The sequence below is a fragment of the Aspergillus viridinutans genome (assembly GCF_018404265.1).
Source record: "Aspergillus viridinutans IFM 47045 DNA, scaffold_1, whole genome shotgun sequence".
In the NCBI taxonomy this organism is placed as follows: domain Eukaryota; kingdom Fungi; phylum Ascomycota; class Eurotiomycetes; order Eurotiales; family Aspergillaceae; genus Aspergillus; species Aspergillus viridinutans.
Window position 1 is genome coordinate 3,889,832 of NW_025091217.1, and position 25,912 is coordinate 3,915,743.

A 25,912-nucleotide genomic window follows, 5' to 3' on the forward strand; every position below is an offset into this window, starting at 1 on the left:
ATACCCATCTGCTGCTGTGACCTGGGACTATTCTCTCGCTTAGCCCATCCCACGCTGCTTGTGCAACCCAGCAGCCTTTCGATCTCGCCGAGGACCTTGTATATCATTACATCATCGGGATAATCCTCCAGCGTACGTACACCCAGTTCAGGTAAGCTTTTCTCGATTCACTTTCTCTTCCCTGTCCCCGATGAAGGATCTTCACGAGCGATTCGCCTTCTCCAAAGACTCAAAGATTACATCACATGGCATTCGGCGATGGAGCTGTTCTCTCCTCATTCTGCTTCGGCCCTGCTCCTTCATCGGGCATTCTCGGAGGCACATCTTTCGGATCAAGGTAGCTAACAAGGGTATCCCTATCTACATAGATTTATACAGCTTCTTCCAGCAGCTTAGCCAATTTTTCCCAATCGCACTCCTACCTCAGTATCCTTCCATCGGACTCTCCAGCTCACCTGGCTCACCGTCAAATCCCCCAAAACAATACAACCAAAGTATCAGTCGCCATGGCCTCACCCATCCCTTCACATCCTCCCTCCCGTCCTACCCTCGTGACACCCTCGACTTTTACCCAGGACATCTCCCGCGCGATCCTCGCGTCCGCCGACGGCCCCAAATCCATCCATCTCGACTCGCATCCTCACGCGGCGCTGGAGTATCCCCCTCCTCCTCCCCCGTCCCCCGTCGAGTCAAGAACAACACATTGTTTCTGGGCGAGAGAGGGGAAACGAGCTTGACCGTCACTACCAGCTGCTGCCATATCTGCGACGAAGTACCATATATCTGTCTGTGCATTGCGACTTTGATGCGTCTGCTGTTTTCTGGAGCCGAATTTTAGGTTGTCCCGGGTTTTGTTTCCCTTTCCTTTTTCAGCGAGCCTCATCTGTTTTTCGGTGGTTCTGTCAGAGTACGTAAGGAATTGGTTTGAATTGGTTCGGGTTGGAAAAGCAGGTATTGAGTGTCATCTTATTGATTCATTTGGTTTCGGATCGTCATGGCGTCGCGAGTCGTTTACACTGTGATATAATATCGACTAGCTAGCGAGTCTTCATAATCACATCTCATGGCTTCGTTCCTTCCGTCTCATAGGATGCACCCACGAACTAGATTGCGCTTGGGTCGGTATATCCGCATAATGGAATGGGTTTCTGTAGGCACAGTTCTGTTCCACAAGACCATCGATGGGATTCAGTTGATACATCACAGGTAAGCATTATCTCGATGATGCATGGACTCTTCCGGTTCAGTGCTTGTCCAGGACAATAGAGCAAACAAACATACGGCACGTTAGTCACATCAGTCGAGATGCGGCGAGAGCAAGCCAAAAGTATTCTGTAGGTTCTGGTTCGACCAGAGGCCCAGCAGTTACCTTTACACCATTGTGCACTGCATAGAAAGGCCGGAGGAGTGCCTTTGTGGCTCACCCGAGTGTGTTACCGCTCAGATTCTTCATCCTCGACCGGAGACTTGGACTCTCTCGAGTGGCCACATGGCAGATTCATTCTGACGCTGGTGAGCTGCATCATCGTATTGTGTCTAACACTCGTCCATATAACTGCAATGGCAGTTGTTGCAATTAATTCAAGTTGATCACGCAGGTAACCGGTGAATAACAAAGGCGAACTTTGTAGGCACATCAACGGGGCTGGATCGGTTCGTCCGATATCCCCGGCCCAAATTTCTGGCCATTGATTTCAGTGTAGAGCTCTTCCAACGCGGTCAACGCGACGGTATCTCCTCGACTCGCAGCTTCGCTAAGCCGCTGAACCTCTGCAAGTTCCTCCTCCGTTCGAGCCCAGCCTCGTAGTCGATCCTCCAGATTCTGGGTACGTTTCGTACTGAAGACAGTGCGCACAGCGTCAGTCTCACCTCTTTGCCTCTTGATGTACATCAGTCGTTCCAAAAACCGAGCTTGATTTGACTGTGGTCCCGTCTTGCGGAGCACGTTCGCCGTTTCGGAAGTTTGTATGGAGGGTTCCTGAGTTGGCACTGAGCCGGAACTGGAGATCAGGTTTGCTTTGCGACCGAGAACTTTGACGCTGTTGGCGGCAATGAGGTCAAAATCCTTGCCGTTCCTCAACGGAGAGATCTGCGGCAATGCAGACTCCAGATCAGGCTCGTGACCCGTCTCTGGACGAGTGAAGAGCAGCTCTGTCCCGATCTGGTCTGCCCATGTGCAGCTGAAGATTTGATTTTGATACGAGACTATTGGGTTGGTGGTGTGAAGGCCCAGGATTTGGACGCGCTCTGAAGGAACGTTGTCAGACTCGGTGCTGTCAATGGCTGGTTCATGGTCATCGGTCGGAGTCAGGGTAGTTGGTACTGCAGCAGTAGACGAGGCGGGGTCACGCCGTCTGGGAGGACGGATGGGGCCGTGAAGGGAGGTAAGGTCGACATTGAGGTAGAAGGTCTGACCGTACGGGAAACAAATTAAGCTCAAGCGAACGACCAGAAAGAAAGAAAGAAAGGGACAAGCAATCAATCATACCTCGGTGTCGACCTCGTGGTATTCATATTCGTACTCGGAGTCATGATCCTCATCTGTTAACATGGCCGGGTCCAAGACCAATATCGGCTCGGCATGAGACTGCATGATTTAGGCCGGCAGAATCATTGGGCATAAACAGCTAGCTGGAAAGGACGACTAGCTAGTTCAAAGTTCAAATGATCAACCCTGTTGTAACCAGAAATCAGATTGACAGTCACAGTACCCCTCTAGAGTCTAGATAGATAGCTACCTACCTTAGCGCTCGAGACCCTTTTCTTTTTCCTTGGGCGAAGGGATAACGGAAGAAGGCGGCGGGCAGAAACTCCACTGGATCGGCTGGATAACACCTTGTGGGACTGGGACTGGGAACCAGGCGGTCGCAGGCTTGTTATTTAACTTCTGTTAGACGTTTAGACTCCCTTGGCCATGTTTGTGCTGCTGATGACTGATGAGGGCCGAGGGGTGAGGTCGGAGGAACAGGGATTATTGATGACGATGTTTGATTTCCGCAGGGCTGACCCATGGTAAGGTACTGGACTATGTACTGACTGGGTTGGACAACAAACAGATAGATACTTTGGGGAAGAATAATATCAAACATACAGTAGCAGTAGTATTATCTCTCTAATAGTAAGGTAGTTTTGTAAAATTATTATTATTATTAGTAGTAGTAGTAGTAGTAGTATTATCATCTTTCTCTCTCTCTACTGTAATCTGATATAGAGTGTGTTGTACTCCGTACGAACACCGCCATCATCATAATTTTCCCTATGCTTGTCAGTCTGCATAGATCAACTTAACTCAATTCCTTCGTCCGTTCGTCTGGATCGTCCCTGGTGATCTCATCTTTTCTGGCTGCATTCATTCTTCCATCATCCTCCATCATTCCAGTCCCCGGTTTCATCCATCCATCTATCTTCTTTACCCCTCCATATCAGCCAAAGTCAACAATAACACAGTAACCACCACAAAAAGTAAGCTGCTCGTATTTATCATCATCGTCATCATCTGTTGTCATCAATTGCTTCCATGTTTCCATCAAGATCCATCAGCAATAATACCAAGCAATCATCAATTAATAATGCTCTGCCCTATGGAAAGATCACCGATGGTGTTATCCACATCCGTCGTCTTCCGTTCAGAGACAAACCCCATGCACCTCAGTCCAGATCCATCTGTTGATTTGATCATATTCATGTTCCCTGTTCGGTTCATACTTGCCTGCTTGCCGATCTGATTTGCCCTTCTTGTCCTCCCCTGTCCGCCTGCATCATTATTGTTGGCACACATCGTCAATCCGGCTCTGCGCGGAAGCAAGGAGCTGATTTGCACGCTCGCTATCCACTGTCTACATGCATCCGTCACTTTCTGCTGCCCTCACGTTCTCTATTCATTGAAGAATGATGACAATGTTCTTTTTTACACTTTTTTCCCCATCTATCTGTGTCATCTTCACAACCATGGCCCTCATAATTATCTAATCCCCTTCCGTTATACCCGGTTCCTCCTTCTGACTGGATGATCCCTGGCTTTTGTCTTTCCCTTTCTGTCCATGAGTTTACATTTCTATTATTTCGTTATTTATTTTCTCTTACCGTGATTCGGTCGTTGCGCACGGGATTCCATGACTGAAGTCGGTAGTGGTACTAGTCATAGCTGTTCTCGACCACTGCTAACCTGGCAATGCCTTCTTATAGTGTCGTCCCCTCCATCTTCGGGCCTGGTTGCCCTGACTCTCTGGTCTTTTTTGTACACGCTCCTCGTCTTTTGCCCCGTAGTCACCTCTCATGACCCTCATCTTCCCTCATTTCCTTCTGAGGGGTCCTCCTTGACCATCCCGATCTCACTTGCGCTAGGCCGTGCAATCCCAATTGGGACGTCTCTAAGCCTTACTACCATTACTACTACTACCATAGCGGCCACGTCGACCAGTACTGCCCAAAATCAACAGGCCGATTCATCGGTGCCTGATCTTTCTTCTAGAGCAAATACGTCCAACGTCGGGGCTGTCTCCCTGGCTGCGGAGCAGATGATTGGCAAAGCGAAAGGCACGATTATCATTTTGTCTTCACTGATCGCGTATGTTTCGATCAATAGCTTAGTACGTGCCTTGAATCCGGCGGCATTCATCTGGTACGATGAGGACAGGGATGAGCAGCGCTGGATCGCATCCTCTCGGTCGTGGTTTGACCGCAAAGCCTGTCGCTGGCTGAGTCTCTGCGGTACCGCTCATTTCCGCCCGGTTGGTCCGCGCTTCGGCCAGCGGAGATTCCTCACGGAGTCCAATACCTCTGCCTCGGCGCAAGACGAGGCCGCTCCGTGGTGGGCCTTCTGGTTCCGAGAACAGGAGCATCCGGCGAATCAGTGGGATGATGCCGAACGTTCGCTCAGAGAGATACCCGACTATGTTTTTGAATATGCTCCTCTCGTGCATCTATTCTCCAACGAGCAGTTCTGGCCATGTGATATCGCAGAGCATCTGTTCCACATCACACCAATGTTAAACTACACGCCGGTGCAGTCTCAGCGGATTCATCCGACGTTGGAGAATCTGGACCAACTGAACCAATGGCAGGATGGTCGCTACGTCTTCTTAACCAGTAACGATGATGCGGAGGAACGGCCCCCATGGATGGAAGGAGAAAAGAATATCCCTGTTTCGCCAGACGAGCACTCTGAAGAATCGTGGTCTGATTGGGACGGTCGAGTAGACGGGGCCATTCCGGGAGATACACCCGACGGTCGCTTAAAATGGTATGACACGAACCACAAATCAATGTCGGAAGACGAAGCAGCCAATCTACCATTGGAGGATCTCGGTTACTCCAAGCCAGAGGATCTTCTGCAGGACGAGAGTGTCAGGGACGAGCTGCGGAAACGATACGGTGGCGAACCGATAAAGTTGCAAGAGACCGGAGGCCGAAGTGATGCGCCTGCAGTGCTGCTCGTCGTGGACAAGGGCAACGGCATAGTCGACGCCTTTTGGTTCTTCTTTTACAGTTTCAATCTCGGAAATGTGGTTCTGAATGTGCGGTTCGGAAACCACATCGGCGACTGGGAGCATTGCCTCGTCCGTTTCTATAACGGCAAGCCTAAAGCTCTCTTCTTTAGTGCGCATTCCGCAGGCGAGGCATATAGTTATGAAGCGGTCGAGAAAATCGGACAACGGGTAAGTTGCGACGCCCAAACACTGGTGATTTCCGTTGGGTTAGAGGCTAATCAATCGTTTCCAATGTGTAGCCAGTCATATATTCCGCAGTGGGTACGCATGCCATGTATGCCACTCCTGGTGTCCATTCGTATGTTCTACCCTGGGGTCTTCTTCATGACCAAACGGACCGAGGACCTCTCTGGGATCCCCTCTTGAATTCGCACATGTATACGTATGATTATGCGAATGACACGTTGCGCGCCTCCACAGCCAGCCCGTTGGCACCTACGGAGTGGTTCTACTTTAACGGCCACTGGGGAGATAAGTTCTATCCTCTGGGAGATCGTCGACAGTATCGCTTCGCGGGCCAGTATCACTACGTCAACGGTCCCCTGGGCCCGCGGTTCAAGCATCTGGACCGCCGCAAGGTGTGCCAAGGACCCGATGAGGATCCCTGCGTGATTAGAGATTGGGTGGGCGAAAAGATGCGGCCCAAGCGCCTGTCGAATCCCCAGCCCCACGAGAATCCAGTGTGATCTGGTACTTCTCAAATGAAGCATCGCTGCCCTGGTTGGCACTGAAACGGTGTTTGGTTGAAATGTGTTCCAAGTGAACAACCTAGCGTATCCCCGTGGGAATCCCTGCTTCAGTGTTTATATCTGTTGCATTTATCGCATATACCCCTCAAGTTTTTCTTGTTTGCCTGTCAAGGCCGGGAGCGGGAGCTAGACGGTGAAACGACAACGCATATGACGGATGATGAGACCCAAGATTTCCTTTTTATATTGATGTTAGAGTTTTCTGCAGCCAGAAGGTGGAGTTACTGGATCCTGATGTTTTATCTGATTTTCACAATTTGGGACTGGCGTTGAGGTTCGTACGGGTGTTGATTATTATAGGGATAGACTCGGAAGACGTGATGTGAACTCAGTCGAAATATCCGAAATATTAGAGTTGACTCAAACATTCCTAAGATATTTCCGGAAGTCCACTGACTTTAAATGAATTCTCATTTCACTCAATTACTAGGAAACCCTACAGAAGAACAAGGAGAACAATCAAACACTTGCTTGCTAAGGTAGAGCCATCAACTCCAACAAGAACACGTTATATGTACTCAACTCGCCAAGATGCCCACAAAGAGGTATTGGACATGTAGTAAGGAGGGAAGAAAGAAACGAGAATGAAAGCGAATTCAGCTAGACTCAGATTCAAGCCTTCGATTAATCCCTTCAACATAGAGAAGAGCCCAGGGTACGCAAGTGAAAGTTGAAACCATGGTTTAAGAAAACTGGTCAGAGAAAGACGAATGAACGAAATGGATCCCTTGAGACGAAATACACGGGTTATCAGCCGGTTTGTCCCATTACACGCACGTAAACGCCGAGTAAGGAAATCGATAATCGATGAAAAAGAAATAAGGAAATGTAGTTGAAGCGGTCAACAAGGTAGTAGAATAATACCTTGTGGTAAACGATTAATGCAATGGAAGAAACCCCCAAACCAACAATTACCCCAGGAGAACCCTTGCCAGCAATGGAACGCCGTGTGCGAAATCCTGTTAAAACAACCGAAAGAGCAAAAGATGACCTTGAAATCGGACGCTTAGAACTCCGCCTGATGTTCCCCAAATGCCAAGCCACACATGTGAATCCCGCCTTCTCGGCTCTCGCTCTCAACGTTGCCGATTTCCTGGCCGGATAGCTATGAAAAAAAAAAAAAAGAAAGACAGCAAGACAAAGGAAAATGAAGTCATAACCGTCATGGATAGCACCGCTTCGATATGGGTCAACTTATAGAGCCCAACCCAGTTCACACTCGCGCAGTTCGCTTGCGCAAGCCAAAGTCCTGCTCTTGCAGTTCGCGAATCAAGCGTAAACTCTCCGCATCAGGTTCATCGTCAGCAATCGCCGTGCGTTCACGTTTCGCGCCCTTATGCCCTGGAGACGTTGAAGTTGTAGTCATACGGTCGAACTTCTTCTCTGTCGCCGGAGAGACTCCTTTCTTCGCATGAGACGACGAGGGGCGTGATGCAGATTTCTTCGAGCTTCCCTGCGCACCAGGTGTAACTCTACGAGCCGTGGTTGACCCACTGAAGGATGCCCGTCTTGCAGACGGTGTGTGCGTCGTGTTCACGGCTTTGGCTGGCTGGCTTTCGGGCACATACCTGTCGACGTGACGTGGTTGACGGGAGGAATGCCGGGAACTAGTAGTGGGCGTGTAATAAACAACATGGTTGTCTTTCTCTCCATCCTGCTCGGGAGGCACATCCGTCTCGTCTGCCTGAGAAGTTGGCGGCGAAACAAGTGAAGCGGTTGGCTTTGATACGGATGCCGCATCGACCTCCATAACAACCGTGTCTGACTGAAATGCCGGCGGGGATGCGTACGAAGTCTGCCCCACGTGAGACTTTCTCTCGGCAGATGTCAGATTTGTCCGAGCTATGCCATTGTAGGCGTGCGAAGTGCCAAAGTATGAGGAAGCTTCCAAATCGACCGGCCTCTGCGTATGAGACATGGCCCCTTCAGCTCTGTAGAGACTGGCCGGCCTCGCCACAGGAGACGTGCTTTCCTGCTTCGGCCTCTTGTTCAAGGCAAATGCCGCGTCTTCCTCCTGAGGACGCGGCCTCTTGGCAGAGGCGGCCGCCCTGGGCTTCGATCGTTCTTGGGCTTTGATGGGGTCGATTCTACCATATTCATCATGAATGCACCGGCGCTACAGATATAGTCAGATATGCACGTGCACATGGACAGAAACAATAAGAACGAACCTTGCTCTTGCGGCAATCATCACAAGCCTTGCTGCGCCCTTTCTTTCCCGTGCTGAGACCCTCAGGACTGCCATCATTGACTTTGCTGGTGACTGCATTCGGTGTGCTCAAGATGGCAGTGCTGTAATTCCCAGAAGCTTCAAGTCGATCTAGACCATACCCATTCGCGGTGTCCTGCAAGCCTGCTTCAGACGCGATGGCCGCCAATGAATTCAACGCGGATGCGGCATCGTGAGCTAAAGATGATTGGACTCCTGCAGGGAAAGCTCCAAACGTCGTTTGCTTTGCTGATATTGTGTCGGTGTGTTCATCCTTATGCCGACATCGGATCCTTCGCTTACGACACGCATCACAGGCAACACGCTTAGGGCCCAATCCAGAGCTCCGCTGGATAGATCGAGGTTTCTGAACCATTTCTTCCTTCAGTTCCTTCGTCTCGGTGCCTGGAAGCGTCGAAACAATGGCAGGCTGATCGATCTCAACGGTCGAAGGCGCAGAAGAGCTTTCTTCGCTGGAAAGGGCATTGGTCAAATCTGGAGGTTGTTCTAGTGGCCGCTGTACAGCTTGCCGTTCGGTGTACATGCGCTGGCCCTCTGCATTTCGCTCTGATCGACGGCTAGGTCGCCCTGCTGGCTTCTTCTCCGTGAGGCTGAGTTTAGCGTTGCTTTCCACCACACCAGGGCGTGTCCATTGCGGAGCCTTTTCATTTCCACGCTTCCACGCAACCCAGATTCCAAACTTTCTCACTGTGTCAACTGGGTCTCCCTGGCCTTTCGGTATAGATCGCTTGACAGCGTTCCTAGCGTCCATCGTCACTCCCTCAACCATGTAGCCACCGGCAATTAATGCTGTCCGAAGCAGATACTTGGCAAGATCTGGAAGTCCCTCAAGTTCGGCCTGGGAGTAAAATCGAGAATTGTGATACGGATCCCCGGCAGGCGCCTTATTTTCCCGCTCCCCGAATTCGTAGTAAATAGGATAGGCTCTGTGAAATCGGTAGTCTTCATCCTCAGCGAAAGCGTCGAGCACACTTTGAGGGATAGGATCGTCCTCCAGGTATTTCAACGCGGTGTACCATTGGATCCTCTGGAAGAACGGATAGCGAAACTTCCTAGGAACCTTGGTATCTTTCTCGATCTTGGCAACCTTGATCTGCATTCCATAGTTGAGTCGCGTCAAGAAATTACCGCCAATGACCAGGCTGTTCGTGGGAGTCCATACGGCGTGGATCCAGCCAGAAGGAATCAACATGGTATCGCCTTCGGACAGGTCGACGCGGTAACACTCCTTGGTCTGATCGCCAAGAAACGTGGAGTCTTGCGCAGGAGAGTTGCACCAGTCTTCATATTTCTTCAGATGCTTGTCCTTAGGTGGGATGAAGAAAAAAGTCTTTTTCCCTTTCAGAATGTGATAGTAGACCGAAGAACCGCCGAAATCGATGTGGAAATCGGTATAGCAGTCTGCGACAGACATCAGGCAGTAAAATTGAACTTTCGGATAATCGCCGATCGCCTTGAGCTCTTCAGGCCATACTGCATCCTGCAAGTCAAGATCGCGCACAATTTTAGGTCGGCGTATCAGTCTGCCCAATCTACTTTGTGAGACCTCCAGACTGATGACATTGCGAACGACCTTGGAGCCGGTACTCTCATAATAGTCAGCCCATTTCTGCATATTCCACCTTTTGTCCTCGCCCTGCTGGGATTTGACGTCAATGACTTCGACTCTCTCTTCAGGGCCGTAAAGCTCCGCCACCGTTCGGACAGTGAGACCCCGAGGAACAACCATGTCCAACTGGTCTTGGCCGCAATCGATGACGGTCTCGAAGTCCTTGCCCTCGTCTGGGACGTGCTCCAACAGTTCGTCGAACATCTCTTGGGTGGTAGCCTCCTGGACGAGCGCGTCGAATTCGGGGTCGTCAATGGGAATAGAATCACGGGTATTTAGATGTGCTGGAATAACGATTGGCTCTGTCATGCCGCTACCGCGTTCGAAGTATTCAGCGGTGACCAACTCCGGTCTCATCCGAGGGAAGTTTTCCGGGAGGAATCGAATCTTGCCTTCCCGAATGGGCTCAATATAATGATGTTCCAAAGAATCGCTGGCGGCCTTGACAAGACCCTGGTTGAGACCAGCATAATCAATGGCAGTGCGGGCTCGAGAAGACTTTCGAACAAATGTTGTCTGCCCGTGGATCGGTCGACACCGGCGACAGATGAACTTGTCGACTGTCCGTATCTCGCGATCATTCTTAAATCCGGCACAAACAATATGAAACCATTGCTTGCAGCCGTCACAACTGATCCATGTGACATCCCCTTGTTCTTCTGAATCCACCGGTATTCGGACCAGATTACAGGCGGCGCAGTTTGCCTGACTGTTCTCCTCGGATTCTGTATCGTCATCTCCCCTGGGACGCACATCCATTGATACCCGATCAACACCGGTCTCTATCCCAGTGGAGACGGAACTCTCGTATCGTGCCTCAACCCCGGGCAATTTCGTGTCTGCAGATCTTGGACCTACTTTGGCATTGCCTTCTTCCTCTTGCCAGACAATTGGAGGAAGTGTAGAAGCGCTTGTGTTGGGCCGTACTCCCTGGATGACTGGTCGAGAAATGAAGGCCGAACCGTCCGACTGAGATCTCATTCGAAATGACGGAAACGCAGTATTCGCGGAAGCGAGATAAGAAGATTTTTCGTCCTGCGGCAGAGTATAGGAGCTTCCGAGACCAGCCCGAAAGTGGCTGTTCGGTTCCTCGCCGTAATGAGGATGGTACGACTCATCAATGCTCACCCGTTTCGAGGGGTAGAAAGCGGCAGGGTGGAAGTTGCTTGGTCTCGCGAAATTTAGAAGAAGTTCAGCGTCGGTTTTCATGCTGTCGAAGGTGGAGGAAGGATTTGCATCCGGCGCGCCGGCTGTCTGCGGGTGATGTAAGGGAGATGGACTTTTCTCTGACCGCGGTCGCTTGGCTGGACGTTCTGTACTTTCAGTGGACTGGGAAGGAAAGAGTGACATGGCAGGTGTTGAGTCTTGAGAAGGAGGTCTGTAGGAAAGAGGCGCAAAAGTAGGACTGGTCGCTAAGGCGATTGTCGCGAGAGTGTCAATCGTAGAGCTGGAGCGACCATGGCTGGTTCGGCCATGAGATCCCCGATTTGTGCTCGAATAGACATCATTGTTCAATGTGATCCGATCGCGATCAGAGCTCGCAGCTTGCGAGTCTCCGCGGTCAATCCACGAGGCACGGAAGTCGGTGGTTGTGAAAGGAGAGATAGGCTCCACGGCGCGTCGCGGAGGAGACGGAGTGCGGTATCGCGGCGGTCGAGGCCCGGAGTGGTTCAAGAAGGACGTGGCACCTATCATGATGAAGCCTGGGAGTAGTAGAGAGAAGGTAAAAGGAAAGAAAAGGGCCGGAGAAGATTATGATGTGCCTGCGGAAGGCGAGTTCAAAGCGGGGGTGATAAACCACGCGGGCTAGAGAGAGGCCACCGCAGGCAAAAAGAGAGTCATTCCTGGCAGATGATGAAAGCGCACAGTCAGGAAACGATAAACAAGTGCGGATTAGGATGGAAAATCGAGTACTGAATGGATGAGACGTTGAGGGAGCAAGGTCGCACGCCGGAGCGCTGGGAAGTTGAGGGGGAGGGAAGTTGACTCTCTCTCTGCCGACTACTAGTTCGAGGGCGGGAGAGTGCTGCGGCACCAGAGTGTGAGACGCACCGCCGCGGCAGGCGGGCAAAGGTATTGGGAGATTTGTCACCACAGGGACAGTGAAAGATTTTTGAGGAACGGAAAGATGATTATGGCTGGAGATGATTGAAAGAAAGCGCCGTCAATTACCCTTCAATCGACGATTGACGGTGTTGGCTGGGAGTTTTGAGTTGACTTGAGGGAGAGGGAGGCGACTTAGAGGGCCGACCAGAGCCCACCAGAAGTACATTCTACATAGCAGCACACAGGTTATCTACATAAACGCACAGCCGTTATCTCAGGGATGGATTACAACTAAGTACTAGTACCACTGCTATTTAAGCCGTCTGATGTACTCCAGACCTACTGTCAGTATCGAGGTCGCTATCGTTTGCGGCGAGGCATATCGGGGTGAGATAGAGGAGGCCATTGGCGATCGGCACTTCGAGCGTCGGTTTGTCTCCTGCATGAATATGACTAATTAGTATATCTTTGATAATTGTAGCTTCTAATAGGCGAAGTCCAATATGATTCTAGACTTGAGTGCGATCTCCAATAAATAATGATAATAGCAATGGGGATTCGCCAACGGCATCGGTTGACAAGAGGAACCAACACAGTGAGGGTCGCCTGCGCCTCTAAGCCCAATCAGGAAAGGGATCCTCCCTTCCGAACCTCGTTCACTTTCGTCTTGCGCTCCTCCGCCCATACAGATATCGACTCCCTCGACTCCTTCTTCTTCCTCTTTCTGCTATTCTGATTGATCCCATCCTCTTTGGGTGTCTCTCTTGCTTTTACATATCCTTGCCTATTGATTTTTCTGGACTTTCCTTGTTCCCCCAAGAATGAGCCGGAAGCTCGCCCCCGAAGCCAATCGGTGAGTCTCCTCGCGCGAATCTGCCCCTCCGCCAGAGGCTCTTACTGCTCTTGGCCTCCCATCACGCGATAGTCCCCTTTCTCAGCTACATGCGGACATATTGCCCATAGATAGTCATATATGCTAACATACGGTTTTCCAGGATTCTCTTCGTCAAGAACCTCAAGTACGTTCCATTCATCACTGCCCTGCTCCAAGATCGACAGTTCGACTACTATCATGTCTTCTGCATATATGCGAATTAGCTATAGTGCCGCTTGATGACCGGGGACTGATGAGATGTTTTCGTGCAGCTACAACGTGACTGCTGAGCAGCTATTTGACCTCTTCGGCAAATTTGGACCCATCCGGTAAGCCACGCTCTTAAAACAAACATGCATACTTTGTGTTTTACAATATAAGCTCACAATATCTCAGTCAAATACGCCAAGGAATTGCGAACAACTCAAAGGGTACCGCTTTTGTTGTATACGAAGACGTTCACGACKCCAAACAGGCATGCGATAAGCTCAATGGATTCAATTTTCAGAACAGATACCTCGTCGGTATGTGTCGCCTGGTCACAACAAGAGTGGCAGTTGCTTGTTGAAAGGAGAATATTTTTGCTGATTACTGGTTCTAGTGTTATACCACCAGCCGGAAAAAATGCTTAGGTCGAAAGAGGACCTGGCGGAAAGGCAAGAGCATTTGGAGCGTCTCAAACAGCAGCATGGGATAGAATGAGGCGCTATTTCCTTTTTGTCGATTTCTCTGAGTACCCTTTGCAGGCATCGAGCTGCATCTTGTCTAACATGGGTTGGTTGTGGGGTTTCCGGCGTTTGACTCCTATGGTTTTCATGGCTCTTAATTACGGGTATGAGGGTTCCTGGCGGGTATAATGAGTCTCCCTGGTCATCGTCTAGGGAATGAGACAGAGTTAGTCTCGTCTGGGCTGAGATCTGTTTTATTGTGCCGGCCAGTTGCTATCAACAATATTATTATCCTTTCCGTTGCTGCGGCATGGGCAGCTTGCGGACATATGATATCCGTTGTCTTAGGATATATGGATAAGAAGACAGTAGTTTAGAAAAAGTCTGCACACGCAAAGCGTGATCGAGGTGTTCCGAGAAGTTGTGACGGCTCTCGGTTATAGTCGTGCATGAGCTCAAGATCATGACATCGCCTTCGAAAGTCTACAGCATAGCGAGGGATATGGTAGAGGTCTACTCCGTACTGCCACCTACACCCATTAGGACTGATTTTACATGCTGGCATAACCAGGGTAAGATTCCTTTCCATTTCACTGAGATGACCTCGTAATTGAGGGCAGAATCCAGGTTGGTTTCATTCAACACTCTTCAAGAACAACGATACACGGAAGCGATATGTGTTGCAACAAAAGTGACAGAGATTTCTCCTACTTGAGTACTGTACTGGCATGAGGTCATTGCCTCACTGCCTTATAATTAAGGTATGAAACGATCCCTGACCATCGAATGCAGCCCATCCCAAAAAGGACTAGCGCCGGGGACACCTGCGGCCCCACTGACCATTTTCTCTTCAAGATTTTCTTTGCAGGGCTCTTATCATGAAGTCTACTCTCAAGCTTCTCTTTCCCCCTGTTCATTAGATACCCTGCAGTACGGCAGTGATCCTTTGAGTGAGCCATTTCATCTTATTTTGAAAAGCCAACACGCCACTTCAAATCATGTCTGGTGAAACTTCTGCCGGTAAGCGAAATTTTAACCCTCGTCTTGCGACCATCTGCTAATGAATCCGCCCATGCAGCCTGGCCCATCGCCGACGAGGCCCTCACCCAGAACCTCCTGGATTTGGTGCAGCAGGCTTCTCACTACCGTCAGCTGAAGAAGGGTGCGAACGAGGGTATGTCTACCTGGTTATCCCTTTGTGTCTTGCTCTTGACTGACATTCTGCTTCAGCTACCAAGACTCTCAATCGTGGTACCGCCGAAATTGTCATCCTCGCTGCCGACACCTCCCCTCTGGCTATTCTGCTTCACATTCCTCTTCTTTGCGAAGATAAGAACGTATGGATTTTCTTCCGATATACTTATACTCTGGTTGAATACTAACTATCAATCAGGTTCCTTACGTGTACGTTCCTAGCAAGCTCGCTCTGGGCCGTGCGACTGGCGTCTCCCGTCCCGTGATTGCGGCCAGCATCACCACCAACGAAGCCAGTGACCTGATGGGCCAGATCAGAACCATCAAGGACAAGGTCGAGAGACTGATGATCTAAACATTGTTTCGATCTGTGAATGAGTTAGGCAATTCCAGAGTTTTGCCCTTACAGTACGAGCTGGTAGTCAACATGGTCCAGACTGTAAGAGTGCATGAATCATCGAGTTAAATCACGAGTCTATCTTCACATTGGACTCGTGATACGCATGATTCCGGAGGAAGTTGTCAAGGGTTTGAATATTTCTGCCTCTACTTCTTCTGATGTCTTTGGATAATTGCTATATCTCGCTCGTCATATTGGGTGTCACCAATGAAGTGAGTTGTTTGACCACTCATCCCTCTTTTGGAGAATTACGTAGTGTAGGGAGATAGAAACAAAAAATAATCATTAGACATATTTCAACAGTAAGAACTAGATAGATAGAAGTGATGGAGAAATCATCTATGCGCCTTGGCACTGCAGGATGAGCGGGGTGACTAAACTGAACTAGTGAACCATAGACCGTCACTTGGCGGAGGCGTGTCTCATTCTGGCACCGACGACTTATCTGCATTTCAAGACAAACCACCTGGACTGGTTCCGACTCCTTGCTGGTAAAGGACATCCATTTCAAGATCTTTTTTCTTACTTTCATATATTTCTGCCAATTTTGATCTATCCAATCTCAAGTCTTAAGCATTGTGGCTGGTCCAGCAGTACACTCTATTTCGATCATCATCACTGATGCCTGCTCTACGAGCCGCCCTCGTATTATAGGGAGCTCTTGAAAGAGCCCTAGTTTCATTGCCTCGACCTGCCTTGTTTCTTTTTGGAGACTGCGGACGTCGAAGGTGGACATAGAGCAGCAATGTCTCTCCCGTCTATGACTTCACTGGCAGCCGCGGCTACAGCCATCGCAGTAATCAGCAGTGGCCCCCCAACATCATCCCCCACACCTTCCATACCTGTACCCTCTTACCTGGCTGGTCCGCATCATGATCCTGATGGAGAAGACAATGGAGAATGCAGACTGCTGGGTCCCTTTTCGATTCTCGTCCAAGCGGCACTCGGATCACTGGCGCTGTTGTCCTTGGTATACAAGCGCTGGAGGGAGAGACCCCAGCGGCCTGTGAAGGTGTGGGCATTTGACGTATCGAAACAAGTCTTTGGGTCGGCAATGCTACATCTTGCGAATCTACTCATGTCCATGTTCTCTGCCGGCCAGTTCGAAATCACGAGCAAATACAGACCGAATCCGTGCTCGTTCTATCTATTGAATTTGGGGATTGACGTGAGTAATTTCCGGACGTTTCAGAATTTACTGTGATGTAGGAGCTGACAATTGACCTCCGGATCAGACTACACTCGGAATCCCCATTCTCATCTTTATTCTTCACATTCTAAACCGCCTAGCGGCATATACTCCCCTTGCGAATCCCCCGGAATCGATCGAGTCTGGAAACTATGGCTCTCCGCCACGGGCCGCCTGGTGGTTCAAGCAGGCTATGATATACTTCTTTGGACTATTGGGAATGAAAATCTGCGTCTTCTTTCTCATTCAACTACTGCCCTTCATTGTCAAGATAGGTGACTGGGCATTGCGCTGGACAGAAGGGAACACAGCTCTGCAGATCATCTTCGTCATGCTGCTTTTCCCAGTGATCATGAACGCGATCCAGTACTACATCATCGATACTTTCATCAAGAAACCGCTATCTCGAACTCACGAGTTGCTCCAGGAAGACGATGAGGTGGAAGATGCTTTGCTGGATGACGGTCGAACACCGCGCAATACACTGCTGACTGACGTTGACGATGATGATACCTTTGGGCCGGATGAAGGTATTATAGGAAAGGATCTGAGCAAAGACCTGGAACCGCCCGTACGACCGAGCCGATTTGATCATAGCGAGTACGATCCGGCTGTTGATGGGGAGTATTTCTCCCCGGCGTCGTCGGCGTCTGCCAGCTCCAGCAGCAGTCATGGAGAATATGATGCAATGTCATCTTCGACAAAGCTTACACTTCAGAACAAGAGATCATGACGACCTTGTGCTTATGCGTCGGCGTTGGGTGCTTTATATGGATACATTTTATGCCGATGTCGCGGCCAGTCTTGCTCATTTTTTTGTTTGCGGCCTTATACACTTTGAGAACCTTGTTTATAGCGATCCAAACGACATGTATATGCTTTATTCCCACTCCAATAAGATATCACGACTCATCGTGCAATCGAAGCCAAGGGTAGTATATTAGGCATAGGGTAGAGTATGCAGATTTAGCGTGCCATTCTCTTTCCGCGGCAAAGGGTATTCCTGAACAATTATCCCACGACATATTGGAATAAACTGGTCACTTTCAATGTTTCAACTCTGTTGACCGTCACCAATATAGCTGTGTTGCTGCTTGAACCGCATCACCGCCCACCGCCAAGGTCACCGCCTTCTTCTGCCGTTGAAGCGAAAAGAAAATTATTGACAGGTCTTTAGACGGCCCGCTGACGATAGATATTTCATTCGATCAATACAATAATCTCACATTGCGATTTCTATATATGGTATATTTACAATTATATTGATTCAAACGGGTTTCCTATTATCGTCTGAGATTTTTCTCATCCCAACGACGGCAAGATGCCCAAAACCACCGTCACCGTCATGGAAAAGACCCGCCAAAAGACAACGGCAAACTCGCGCTCTCCATTTGAGAATGGAGCTTCGTCCAAACCTGTTAACGAGGGCGACGATTCCGACGTGGAAATGGAGGTCGACGGCGTTGAGACCGAGAAACTGCGCGAGAAGGATGAGACGGAGAAGAAGCTGGAGAGAATGCTCTTCGGTGATGACAAAGGTTTCATGGGCGCATTGAAGAGCCAGGATCGCGATATCATGGCGTTGATGGCGAAGAGCGATGAGGAGGGTAGTAGTGAAGAAGATGAGGGCGATGAATTTGACGATCGCGATTTGTCAGATGTTGCCGACGCAGATGTTTGTCCATCCTTACCCACAAGTGGGTGTGTGCGTGCTAATAGATTTACCTTCAGCTCTTCTTCCTCGATTCTGGCACTGCGCCAGTTGGTACTGAGCTTGCAGAGACTTCCGCGGCGGGGTCCGACTCTGAGGAAGACACAGAAGCGGAGGAGACGCATCGCGCGGTGTGGCACGACAGCGACGATGAGCGCCTCACGATTTCGCTGGCTAGTCACCAGAGGTTGAGGAAGTTGCGCGTCACCGAGGCGGAAGATGTCATCAGCGGCAAGGAGTATATCAAGCGACTTCGCAGACAGTTCGAGCAGCTGCACCCCGTACCGGACTGGGCCAACCCGGAATTGAACAAGAAACGGGCCGATTCGGACTCTGATCGTGACAGCGACATGGATACGGACGATGAGAATGAGCAGCTATCCACGCAACCGTTAGCCAAGCTGCTGCAAGGTGCTACTGATCTGACCAATCTCGGTGAAAGCACAGGCCCGGGAGGCAAGAGAAAATTGCGACAGGAGGTGATAGATATTCACAGACTTAAGGATGTTGGCAAGGATCAGCCGGTAAGTTTTCTGTGTCTGCGGCAACATTTCATGGTTTTGGTATTAACGCTTCTGCTTACCAGTCTTCCATCGACTCGCTCATGTTCCACCCTCACTATCCATTGCTTCTGTCTTCCGGACCTGCAGCAACGCTCTTCATCCATCACATCTCACCCTCTGCGGAGGCTCCCAATCCCCTTCTCACGTCACTCCACATCCGCCGTACGCCCATCCACACCTCCGCTTTTGCTCCCCCTACCGGTAACAAGATATTTGCCTCTGGTCGTCGACGATACTTCCACATTTGGGACCTCGATAGTGGCAAGGTCGACAAGGTCAATGGCACTGCGGATCGTAAAGAGGAACAGAAATCCATGGAGCGGTTCAAGCTCTCACCCTGTGGGCGGTATGTCGGACTGGTCGGCTCCTCTCGCAAAGGAGGCGGTATCATCAACATTCTGCACTCGGAGACGGCGCAGTGGATTGCCCAGGTTCGCGTGGACGGCCGTGGTGGTGTCGCCGATTTCGCCTGGTGGAGTGACGGAGAAGGTATGACTGTCGCGAGCAAGAACGGTGAGGTGTCTGAATGGGACGGACGTCTGAACCGGGTTGTGGCTCGCTGGATGGACGCCGGTGCTGTGGGCACGACGACACTCAGCCTTGGTGGACGTTCTGGACGGACACAGTTGGGTGGAGACCGCTGGGTTGCCATCGGAAGCTCCAGCGGTGTAGTCAACGTCTACGACCGTCGCGAATGGGCGGCCGCATATGCTGCACAGGCTGCCTCTTCCGAGACGTCGCCGATCCCCCGTAACCCGGAGCCTGTACGTGCCTTGGATCAACTTACCACACCCATCAGCCATCTGGTCTTTGCACCAGACGGGCAGTTCCTTGTTATGGCTAGTCGGTGGAAGCGGGACGCATTGAGATTAGGTATGCCTCTATTTCTGCCACTGCTTCAGGATCGATTTTACTGACTGACACACTACAGTTCACCTTCCCTCTTGTACAGTGTATCGCAACTGGCCGACATCCAACACGCCTTTTGGCCGTATCTCGTCAGTAGCTGTCTCGCCTTGCTCGGATCAGCTGGCAGTCGCCAACGAGCAGGGACGTATTCGACTCTGGGAGATTCGCGGGTAGAAGTGGATTCATGACATGAGCTTTTTGGAGGAGAGGAAAAGTTGTTCTTGTACAATTAGGGCATTTCGCATCGTATAGATCTAGCATACATTCAAACGATAAAGATCATCCGCACATATCACACGGCCATCGGCCATCAGCTTAAGCCGAACATTCAGACCGCATACTCCATTCCCGCCCCAAAGACACTGCTGAAACAAAAAAAGAAAAGACCCGAAACTCCATCACTCTGGAGACATTAATGAACTCAGCGATCCCATGACACCCTGCGCATAATCAGCACCTCATCCCACTGAAAGAGACCACCCTCGGAGGAAACGTATAACTTACATCAAGGCCGAGCTTTGATCCCGAAACAAATCATCAGTGTCTGCTCACATACAGCTAACAAATCCAAGGTAGGATAGACTTACCGAGTTCATAAGCTACCCCGTATATCACAAACATGGTCAGCAAACACGGAGGCCAGCACAAGCGTAATAACCAGAACCCGGTCCTCAAATATTTAACTTACCGAGCCAATGATATGAATCTTCTTGCACGCATCAGTTTAGCACACCTCGCATCAAGCAGAACAAGGGAAACCTAAAACCTACTTTCTTCCCATCCTTATTCTCCGAATTACTCGTCTTGCTCGTGGCCGTCGAGTTCGAGCTCGGGCTCGGGGCCGGCGCGAGCGTGGCGAGGAGCTTGTTCATGGGATCGAGCTGGACCGACCCGGCGGACGCAGACGGTGGTAAGAGTTTACCGCTGAGAGTCGGCACGAGGGTTGTGTCTGGTGGGAGGAGTTTGGTGGTCGGGGTGGGCACGGGGATGAGAGTTGGCATGAGAGTTGGCATGAGAGTTGGCATGAGGGTTGGCATGAGGGTTGGCTTGAGGGTGGTGTCTGTGTTCGTGCTGTTGCTGTCTCGTGCCCCTCGATGAGGAACGGCCAGGGCTGTCATGGCGATGGCCGTGGTGAGGACGGTAACGACGGCCTTCATCTCTGCTGGTTATTTGGAAAAGTAATTTGTTGCGTGGTTAGTTATTATGGGGAGTTGAGAGACGGGGGAAGGGGAAAAGAAAGCAGGGCTACCTTGTGGGTTTCGACAGGAATAAACAGCTAAGTTAAACGATGATAACAGCTGTCTTCCAAAGCTTAATGTCAACTGGAAAGAACAGAGAGTGCCACATGTTGTGTATATATATGGGCCTGTTGTCGGGTACGCATGGTACCCCAGGCTCCAGGTATCACAACAATGCAGTCCTGTGGATCAACCGATAAGACCCATCCCATCTGCCGGGGCAACGTGCCTGCCATAATGCCATAGAGTCTGGCATTTTATGACGGGATGTCGAATAATTATTCCGAAGACCGTGCTCCTTGCGGAGGCGCACTCGTCAGGTCATATGCAATAGAAACGGCAAGACGGCCATTCCCTATGGGTCCCGTCAATCAAATGTCGTAGATGGTGACGAAGAATTTGTTGCACTGTCGTCCAATTCGTCTGTTATCGAGACCAGTCTGTTTTGGGGTATTCGAACATTCCTGTCCTGCCTTCGGAATGCTGGGTTCCTTGGGCGAACCTGAACATGTCTGCAAGCCCAAATAGCTATTGAACAGCTCACCTTGTCTTTGATTGGGCATCTAGATCCCTTGACGAGGGCTCAGATTCTTCATGTCACTTGTCCGCTGCGGCGGATATTGAATGATTAATGCACAAATGATATTGGTAACTCAGAAGAGAGAAAACAAGGAGCGAGGCCGTTCCCTGGCAAGTTCACCTCCGTCAGTTGGCTGTCGATAAAGCTAAATATGTTAGCCTTCCAGCGCATTTGCAAGGATTGTGTTGGTAGCGTAATATCATTCATTGAGCCTGTATGTTGCTTGTATGTACAGACAGTTGCATTCCAATCGGGTCGTTCTATGGGGTCTGTAAGTCAAGAAAGACGACCATATGCATCCTCCATGACACCGAAAGATTCATAGTCTTTTATAGCGTTCATGGATATTTTTCGTCAAACCCAGGGCCGCTTCCACTTGCCATACCAAAACACCGTATCCAAAACAAAATTCGTCAACAGCCAATAAAAATTCCTTCCAAATGTCAGATATCAACATTTAAAGCAGTTTCTGCATTTCGTCCTTGTTCCGGATACCAGCCATGTTGCCGGCCTTGACACGCTTGAGGGTCAAGGCGGCGATCAGCGCGGCACCGACACCGGAACCATCCTCGGCCGCCATAACGGTAACCTTGTCCTTCTCGTTCGGGGCCCAGTCCAGAATTTCGCGCAGAGCCTGGGCACCACGAGCCTTGAAGTGAGGGTACTTAGTGAAGACGGAGCCGTCCGCACCAACGTGGCAGCTCTCGATGTTCTTCTTTTTGCAGATAGCGGCGACACCACAAGCCGACAGACGAGCCGCACGCGTACCGATCAACTCGGCCAGACGACGAATCATCTCGAGCTCGGCCAGAGTTGGCTTGATGTTCAATTCGCGCTCGAACAGCTCCTGTGTCTCCTGCAAGTTCTCGTATGGGTCCTCCTCGATGGCAGCCAGGAAGGAAGCGTCCAGCAGATACGGCTTCCGCAGCTTGCTGGTGTCCTGATTCTGGAAGATCAGTCCTGGTCTGCTGTCCAGGAGATCAATCAGGGCCAGACGGAAGATCTCTCCCAGGTAGAGACCGGCTGTCATCTTCTCGAAGGCCTGCTGACCGGGCCGGGGAGAGTCGCGGTCAATGATGTGATCGTACTTTGTGAGAGGAAGAACAACGTGCTCGTTATCGAAAGCGCCGTACTCGCAATTGATGGCCACTGGCATGTCTGGGGGCAGGTTCATGTGAGCCAGCTTAGGGACGGAGCCGACATCCTCCATGTAGGCCGCATTGACACCTGTACCAAAAATACACCCAATCTTCATCTCGGGATCAGTGTAGGCCGAGGCGATGAGTGTTCCAGTGGTATCGTTGATCAAAGCAGCGACCTTGATAGGAAGTCCCTGTAAAGCACACATGTTAGGTGTCTGTAGATTGCAAAGACAAGCAAGAGAGGGCATACCTTTCTCTTCAGTGTCTCCTCCAGCGGAGGGACAACATCCTCTCCCTCGACACCATCAATGTCGAAGCCCTTTGTCCAGCGCTGAAGAACACCATGATCAATGTACTCTTGTGTAGCCGGGTAGGAGAAGGTGAAACCCAGTGGCAATGATGTCAATCCCTCCTCGCCGTGGTGGAACTCAATGAATTGCTGTATGCAGTCGGCGATGTATTCCCACAGCTCCTCAGCGGTTCCGGTCTTCAGTTCTTCCGGCATGCGGTACTTGGACTGGCAGATATCGAAGCCTCCCTTCTCTTCCGTCAAGGTAATCTCACAGACGCGGAGGTTGGTTCCACCCATATCCAAGGCAAGGAAGGTACCCCGTTCGTCTCCATCGGGGAAGTCCATAACCCAGGTAACGTTCATTGGCTGTTGAGTAGTCCTAGTGGTCAGCGTACAAGCTTCCCAGAACGGATGCGGTCAAGCTCACGATGTTACCACCCTCCACGCTGAGACCTAATCAGAAACCGCAGGTTAGCTTCATTACATTTTTCTGATGGCTACTGGGCTATCGAAAATAGATAAAAGGTAACGACTTACCCTTCTCGAGCTCCTTGACGAAGTGGTCAACCACCTGCTTGAGCTTGGCGGTGCCCACAGTAAAAATGTCCTCAAAATCCTTAATCTGCTGGAGAAGATTCTGAGGCACATCGGCCATCGATCCTGTTCCAATTGCGCTTCGAATGAGCCAACCTGCCAAATGTTTTGTAGCTTCGACCAGTTTGACCTACCCTTGCGGGATGGGGGGCGCTTGGGACCAATTCCGACCATTGTGTAATTAGAGTGTGTATTAGAAAGGAACGATAGATATGAACAATGAAAGAGATGTATATGAAAAGAATAATAAGAAGGAGAAGAGAGAGAAGGACAAAGATGAGTTGGGAGGGAAGGGGGAAGGATATTGATAACAAGAACCAGAGTACGGACTATGAGGTATCTAGAGACGCCGTGGGGCAGCGACCGGAGAAGGTCCAAGAGAATCAAGAGCCACAGACGAAGGCCCCGCACAGAACGATGAAATCACAGTGGCCGTTGATCATCCGATTCCCTCACCGGTTGGTCACTTTCCGCTGCTGTCAGTATCCAGTGGAGGATCGGAATTTTTTTGACGTTACTCTATTGATACTCCATCGGTGTCTCTCTAGTCTCTAGATACACAGTTTCTGCTCTAGACTAGGGGTTGGGGTTCATACGGAGTCCCTCCGCACCTTTCAAAAGGATTATCTAAATAACAGCAAATGATTGAGAATCGAATCCCCAAAAGCCGGTGAGACTTGGGGAATCCTTTTGTGATGCGTCAATTCCGCTACTTGCGCCTCGAATGATTCAGTAAGCAGAGCTCATCACTTCTAGAACAATGCTTATTCTGGTTGCTATACCTCTCTATCTAGATGGTTTAGTCTATATCTGTTGTCTTTTCATGGCCAAAGCCATCTTCATTAATTCATTATTTGCATACCATGTTTCGTCTATCTCTGACTTATATAAATTCTCATTCAGATTCTCATTATTCTCATTCATGTGAGAAAGCTCAGGAACCATCCGTAATCCGCCAAAAGCCACATCAGCGCCATCATTAAATTGTGGATGCAGTGGTCACACTAAAGGACTCACATGGCTCACATGGCATTTGACTTCCTCCTTTGACTGGCCAAATGAGGGAATACATGTCCCAAACCCCCCTCGCTGTCATGTACAGCTGTTGGTTGTAGCTCCCTTGCTTTCGCTTCTCCTGTGACAAGCGCATCCTGGGCAAGACCTCCGTCCATCTCCTCATCGCGGGGGATCCCGGACGACTGGCCCAGGGGCTGTTTATTCGACAGGGCGTGGGCACGGTGGGCTGCTGCTGCTGCCGTCCCTTGTCGGATGCCTGCTTCCTTCTGAGAATGACGATCCAATTGCTGCCGCACTCTTTCATGATACGCCCCGGAAAATCCCAGTGCTCGATCAACTTCTTCTGTCAGGCGCTCCACCTCATCGTGTAGTCGTTCGTCTCTAGTCCATAAAGGTGCATTCTCGGCGTCTCGTGCCTCTTTATCAGGATTCGTTCTCTCCCACAGTTCCTCAAGTTCCTGTTCCCAACCGAGCGCTCGTGCGAACTTTCGCACACCAGCATCACAATCGCCCAGAAGAAGAACATCGTCGGGACGAGACCCCATACTGCCCACACGTTCCATATTGATCAGCACTCGCGGAACCCCGTCACGACAGAATGCCGGTAAACTAGCAAATGGATGTACAGAGAGACTCGTCCCCATAACAATACATAAATCTGCTTGTTCTGGGAGACTTCGGTTCGAGTGGAATTCCTCGGGCAGCGCTTCTCCGAAGAAGACGATGTCTGGTTTCACAAAGCCATTGCAATGAGGACAATGAGGCACCTCCCCCTTGGCAATAGCCTCTTTCATCTGAGGTTCGGGGTACGCCGCTTTGCAGTCAATACAGTGTTGTGACGCGAAGCTACCATGGGCCTCGACGATTTTCTCCTCTGGGACTCCCGCCAGGCGCTCCAAGCAATCAATATTCTGTGTAAAGTGCTTCAACAGCAATCCCTTATCGTGCAGTAACTTGACAAACGAATGCGCAATAGTTGGTCGATACCGGCCAGGCGCCAACTCACGCGCCAAGGCGTAGAACGGTCGAGGGTTCTCTCGAAAGTAACTGATATCGAACACATCTTCCGGCTCTGGCAGATCTAGGAAGGCTAGATTGGAGTAAAGACCTGTGTCTGGGGAGCGAAAATCGGGAATGCCCGCCGAGGTACTGATTCCAGCCCCTACCTGCCATCACCACCGTTAGCTGCTACATGCGGGGCAACGAGGGGCGATCTCGGGACATGGCATACCATGACCACAATGCGTCGCACATCTTTCTCTTTTATATATTTGGCTACTGCTTCAATATTCCGCGCTTCCAGTACCGACGGGGAAGTTCCCTCGTCGACCACCGTGGACGTTTCACTGCCCATGTTGCGTGAGGAATATCCAACGCTGGGCCGCTATCCTGGTGTCTGGAACTTCGTCGGCGGTCAA

General features: G+C 50.5%; 10 protein-coding genes across 10 annotated transcripts; 5 read left to right on the forward strand and 5 right to left on the reverse strand.

Annotated features, from left to right (window-relative positions):
• Positions 1-506: 506 nt before the first annotated feature.
• Aspvir_001100 (uncharacterized protein) lies at positions 507-737 on the forward strand (the record flags this gene model as incomplete). Its single annotated transcript, XM_043266229.1, has 1 exon — positions 507-737. One exon carries the CDS (start codon positions 507-509, stop codon positions 735-737), a length of 231 nt encoding a protein of 76 aa, XP_043122164.1.
• Positions 738-1,636: 899 nt separating this feature from the next.
• On the reverse strand, positions 1,637-2,593 carry Aspvir_001101 (TFIIIC subunit 6 family protein; the record flags this gene model as incomplete). Its single annotated transcript, XM_043266230.1, has 2 exons — positions 1,637-2,410; positions 2,489-2,593. The coding sequence occupies 2 exons, from the start codon at positions 2,591-2,593 to the stop codon at positions 1,637-1,639; spliced, it is 879 nt and encodes a 292-aa protein (XP_043122165.1).
• Positions 2,594-4,112: 1,519 nt separating this feature from the next.
• On the forward strand, positions 4,113-6,175 carry Aspvir_001102 (uncharacterized protein; the record flags this gene model as incomplete). Its single annotated transcript, XM_043266231.1, has 3 exons — positions 4,113-4,125; positions 4,186-5,657; positions 5,729-6,175. 3 exons carry the CDS (start codon positions 4,113-4,115, stop codon positions 6,173-6,175), a joined length of 1,932 nt encoding a protein of 643 aa, XP_043122166.1.
• A 1,276-nt stretch (positions 6,176-7,451) lies between these two features.
• jhd1 ([Histone H3]-lysine-36 demethylase) lies at positions 7,452-11,772 on the reverse strand (the record flags this gene model as incomplete). Its single annotated transcript, XM_043266232.1, has 2 exons — positions 7,452-8,354; positions 8,410-11,772. 2 exons carry the CDS (start codon positions 11,770-11,772, stop codon positions 7,452-7,454), a joined length of 4,266 nt encoding a protein of 1,421 aa, XP_043122167.1.
• A 2,891-nt stretch (positions 11,773-14,663) lies between these two features.
• Aspvir_001104 (SNU13 family protein) lies at positions 14,664-15,214 on the forward strand (the record flags this gene model as incomplete). The annotated part of the gene is made up of 4 exons (XM_043266233.1): positions 14,664-14,685; positions 14,744-14,839; positions 14,896-15,002; positions 15,059-15,214. The coding sequence occupies 4 exons, from the start codon at positions 14,664-14,666 to the stop codon at positions 15,212-15,214; spliced, it is 381 nt and encodes a 126-aa protein (XP_043122168.1).
• A 790-nt stretch (positions 15,215-16,004) lies between these two features.
• On the forward strand, positions 16,005-17,181 carry Aspvir_001105 (STIMATE family protein; the record flags this gene model as incomplete). The annotated part of the gene is made up of 2 exons (XM_043266234.1): positions 16,005-16,427; positions 16,495-17,181. The coding sequence occupies 2 exons, from the start codon at positions 16,005-16,007 to the stop codon at positions 17,179-17,181; spliced, it is 1,110 nt and encodes a 369-aa protein (XP_043122169.1).
• A 588-nt stretch (positions 17,182-17,769) lies between these two features.
• On the forward strand, positions 17,770-19,805 carry Aspvir_001106 (WD40 repeat domain-containing protein; the record flags this gene model as incomplete). The annotated part of the gene is made up of 4 exons (XM_043266235.1): positions 17,770-18,123; positions 18,180-18,683; positions 18,746-19,595; positions 19,654-19,805. The coding sequence occupies 4 exons, from the start codon at positions 17,770-17,772 to the stop codon at positions 19,803-19,805; spliced, it is 1,860 nt and encodes a 619-aa protein (XP_043122170.1).
• A 224-nt stretch (positions 19,806-20,029) lies between these two features.
• Positions 20,030-20,788, reverse strand: Aspvir_001107 (uncharacterized protein; the record flags this gene model as incomplete). Its single annotated transcript, XM_043266236.1, has 5 exons — positions 20,030-20,071; positions 20,136-20,147; positions 20,219-20,230; positions 20,320-20,340; positions 20,402-20,788. The coding sequence occupies 5 exons, from the start codon at positions 20,786-20,788 to the stop codon at positions 20,030-20,032; spliced, it is 474 nt and encodes a 157-aa protein (XP_043122171.1).
• A 1,118-nt stretch (positions 20,789-21,906) lies between these two features.
• On the reverse strand, positions 21,907-23,651 carry Aspvir_001108 (putative hexokinase Kxk; the record flags this gene model as incomplete). The annotated part of the gene is made up of 5 exons (XM_043266237.1): positions 21,907-22,782; positions 22,842-23,249; positions 23,311-23,336; positions 23,421-23,543; positions 23,612-23,651. 5 exons carry the CDS (start codon positions 23,649-23,651, stop codon positions 21,907-21,909), a joined length of 1,473 nt encoding a protein of 490 aa, XP_043122172.1.
• Positions 23,652-24,499: 848 nt separating this feature from the next.
• Aspvir_001109 (SIR2 family NAD-dependent protein deacylase) lies at positions 24,500-25,848 on the reverse strand (the record flags this gene model as incomplete). Its single annotated transcript, XM_043266238.1, has 2 exons — positions 24,500-25,660; positions 25,726-25,848. The coding sequence occupies 2 exons, from the start codon at positions 25,846-25,848 to the stop codon at positions 24,500-24,502; spliced, it is 1,284 nt and encodes a 427-aa protein (XP_043122173.1).
• Positions 25,849-25,912: the final 64 nt, after the last annotated feature.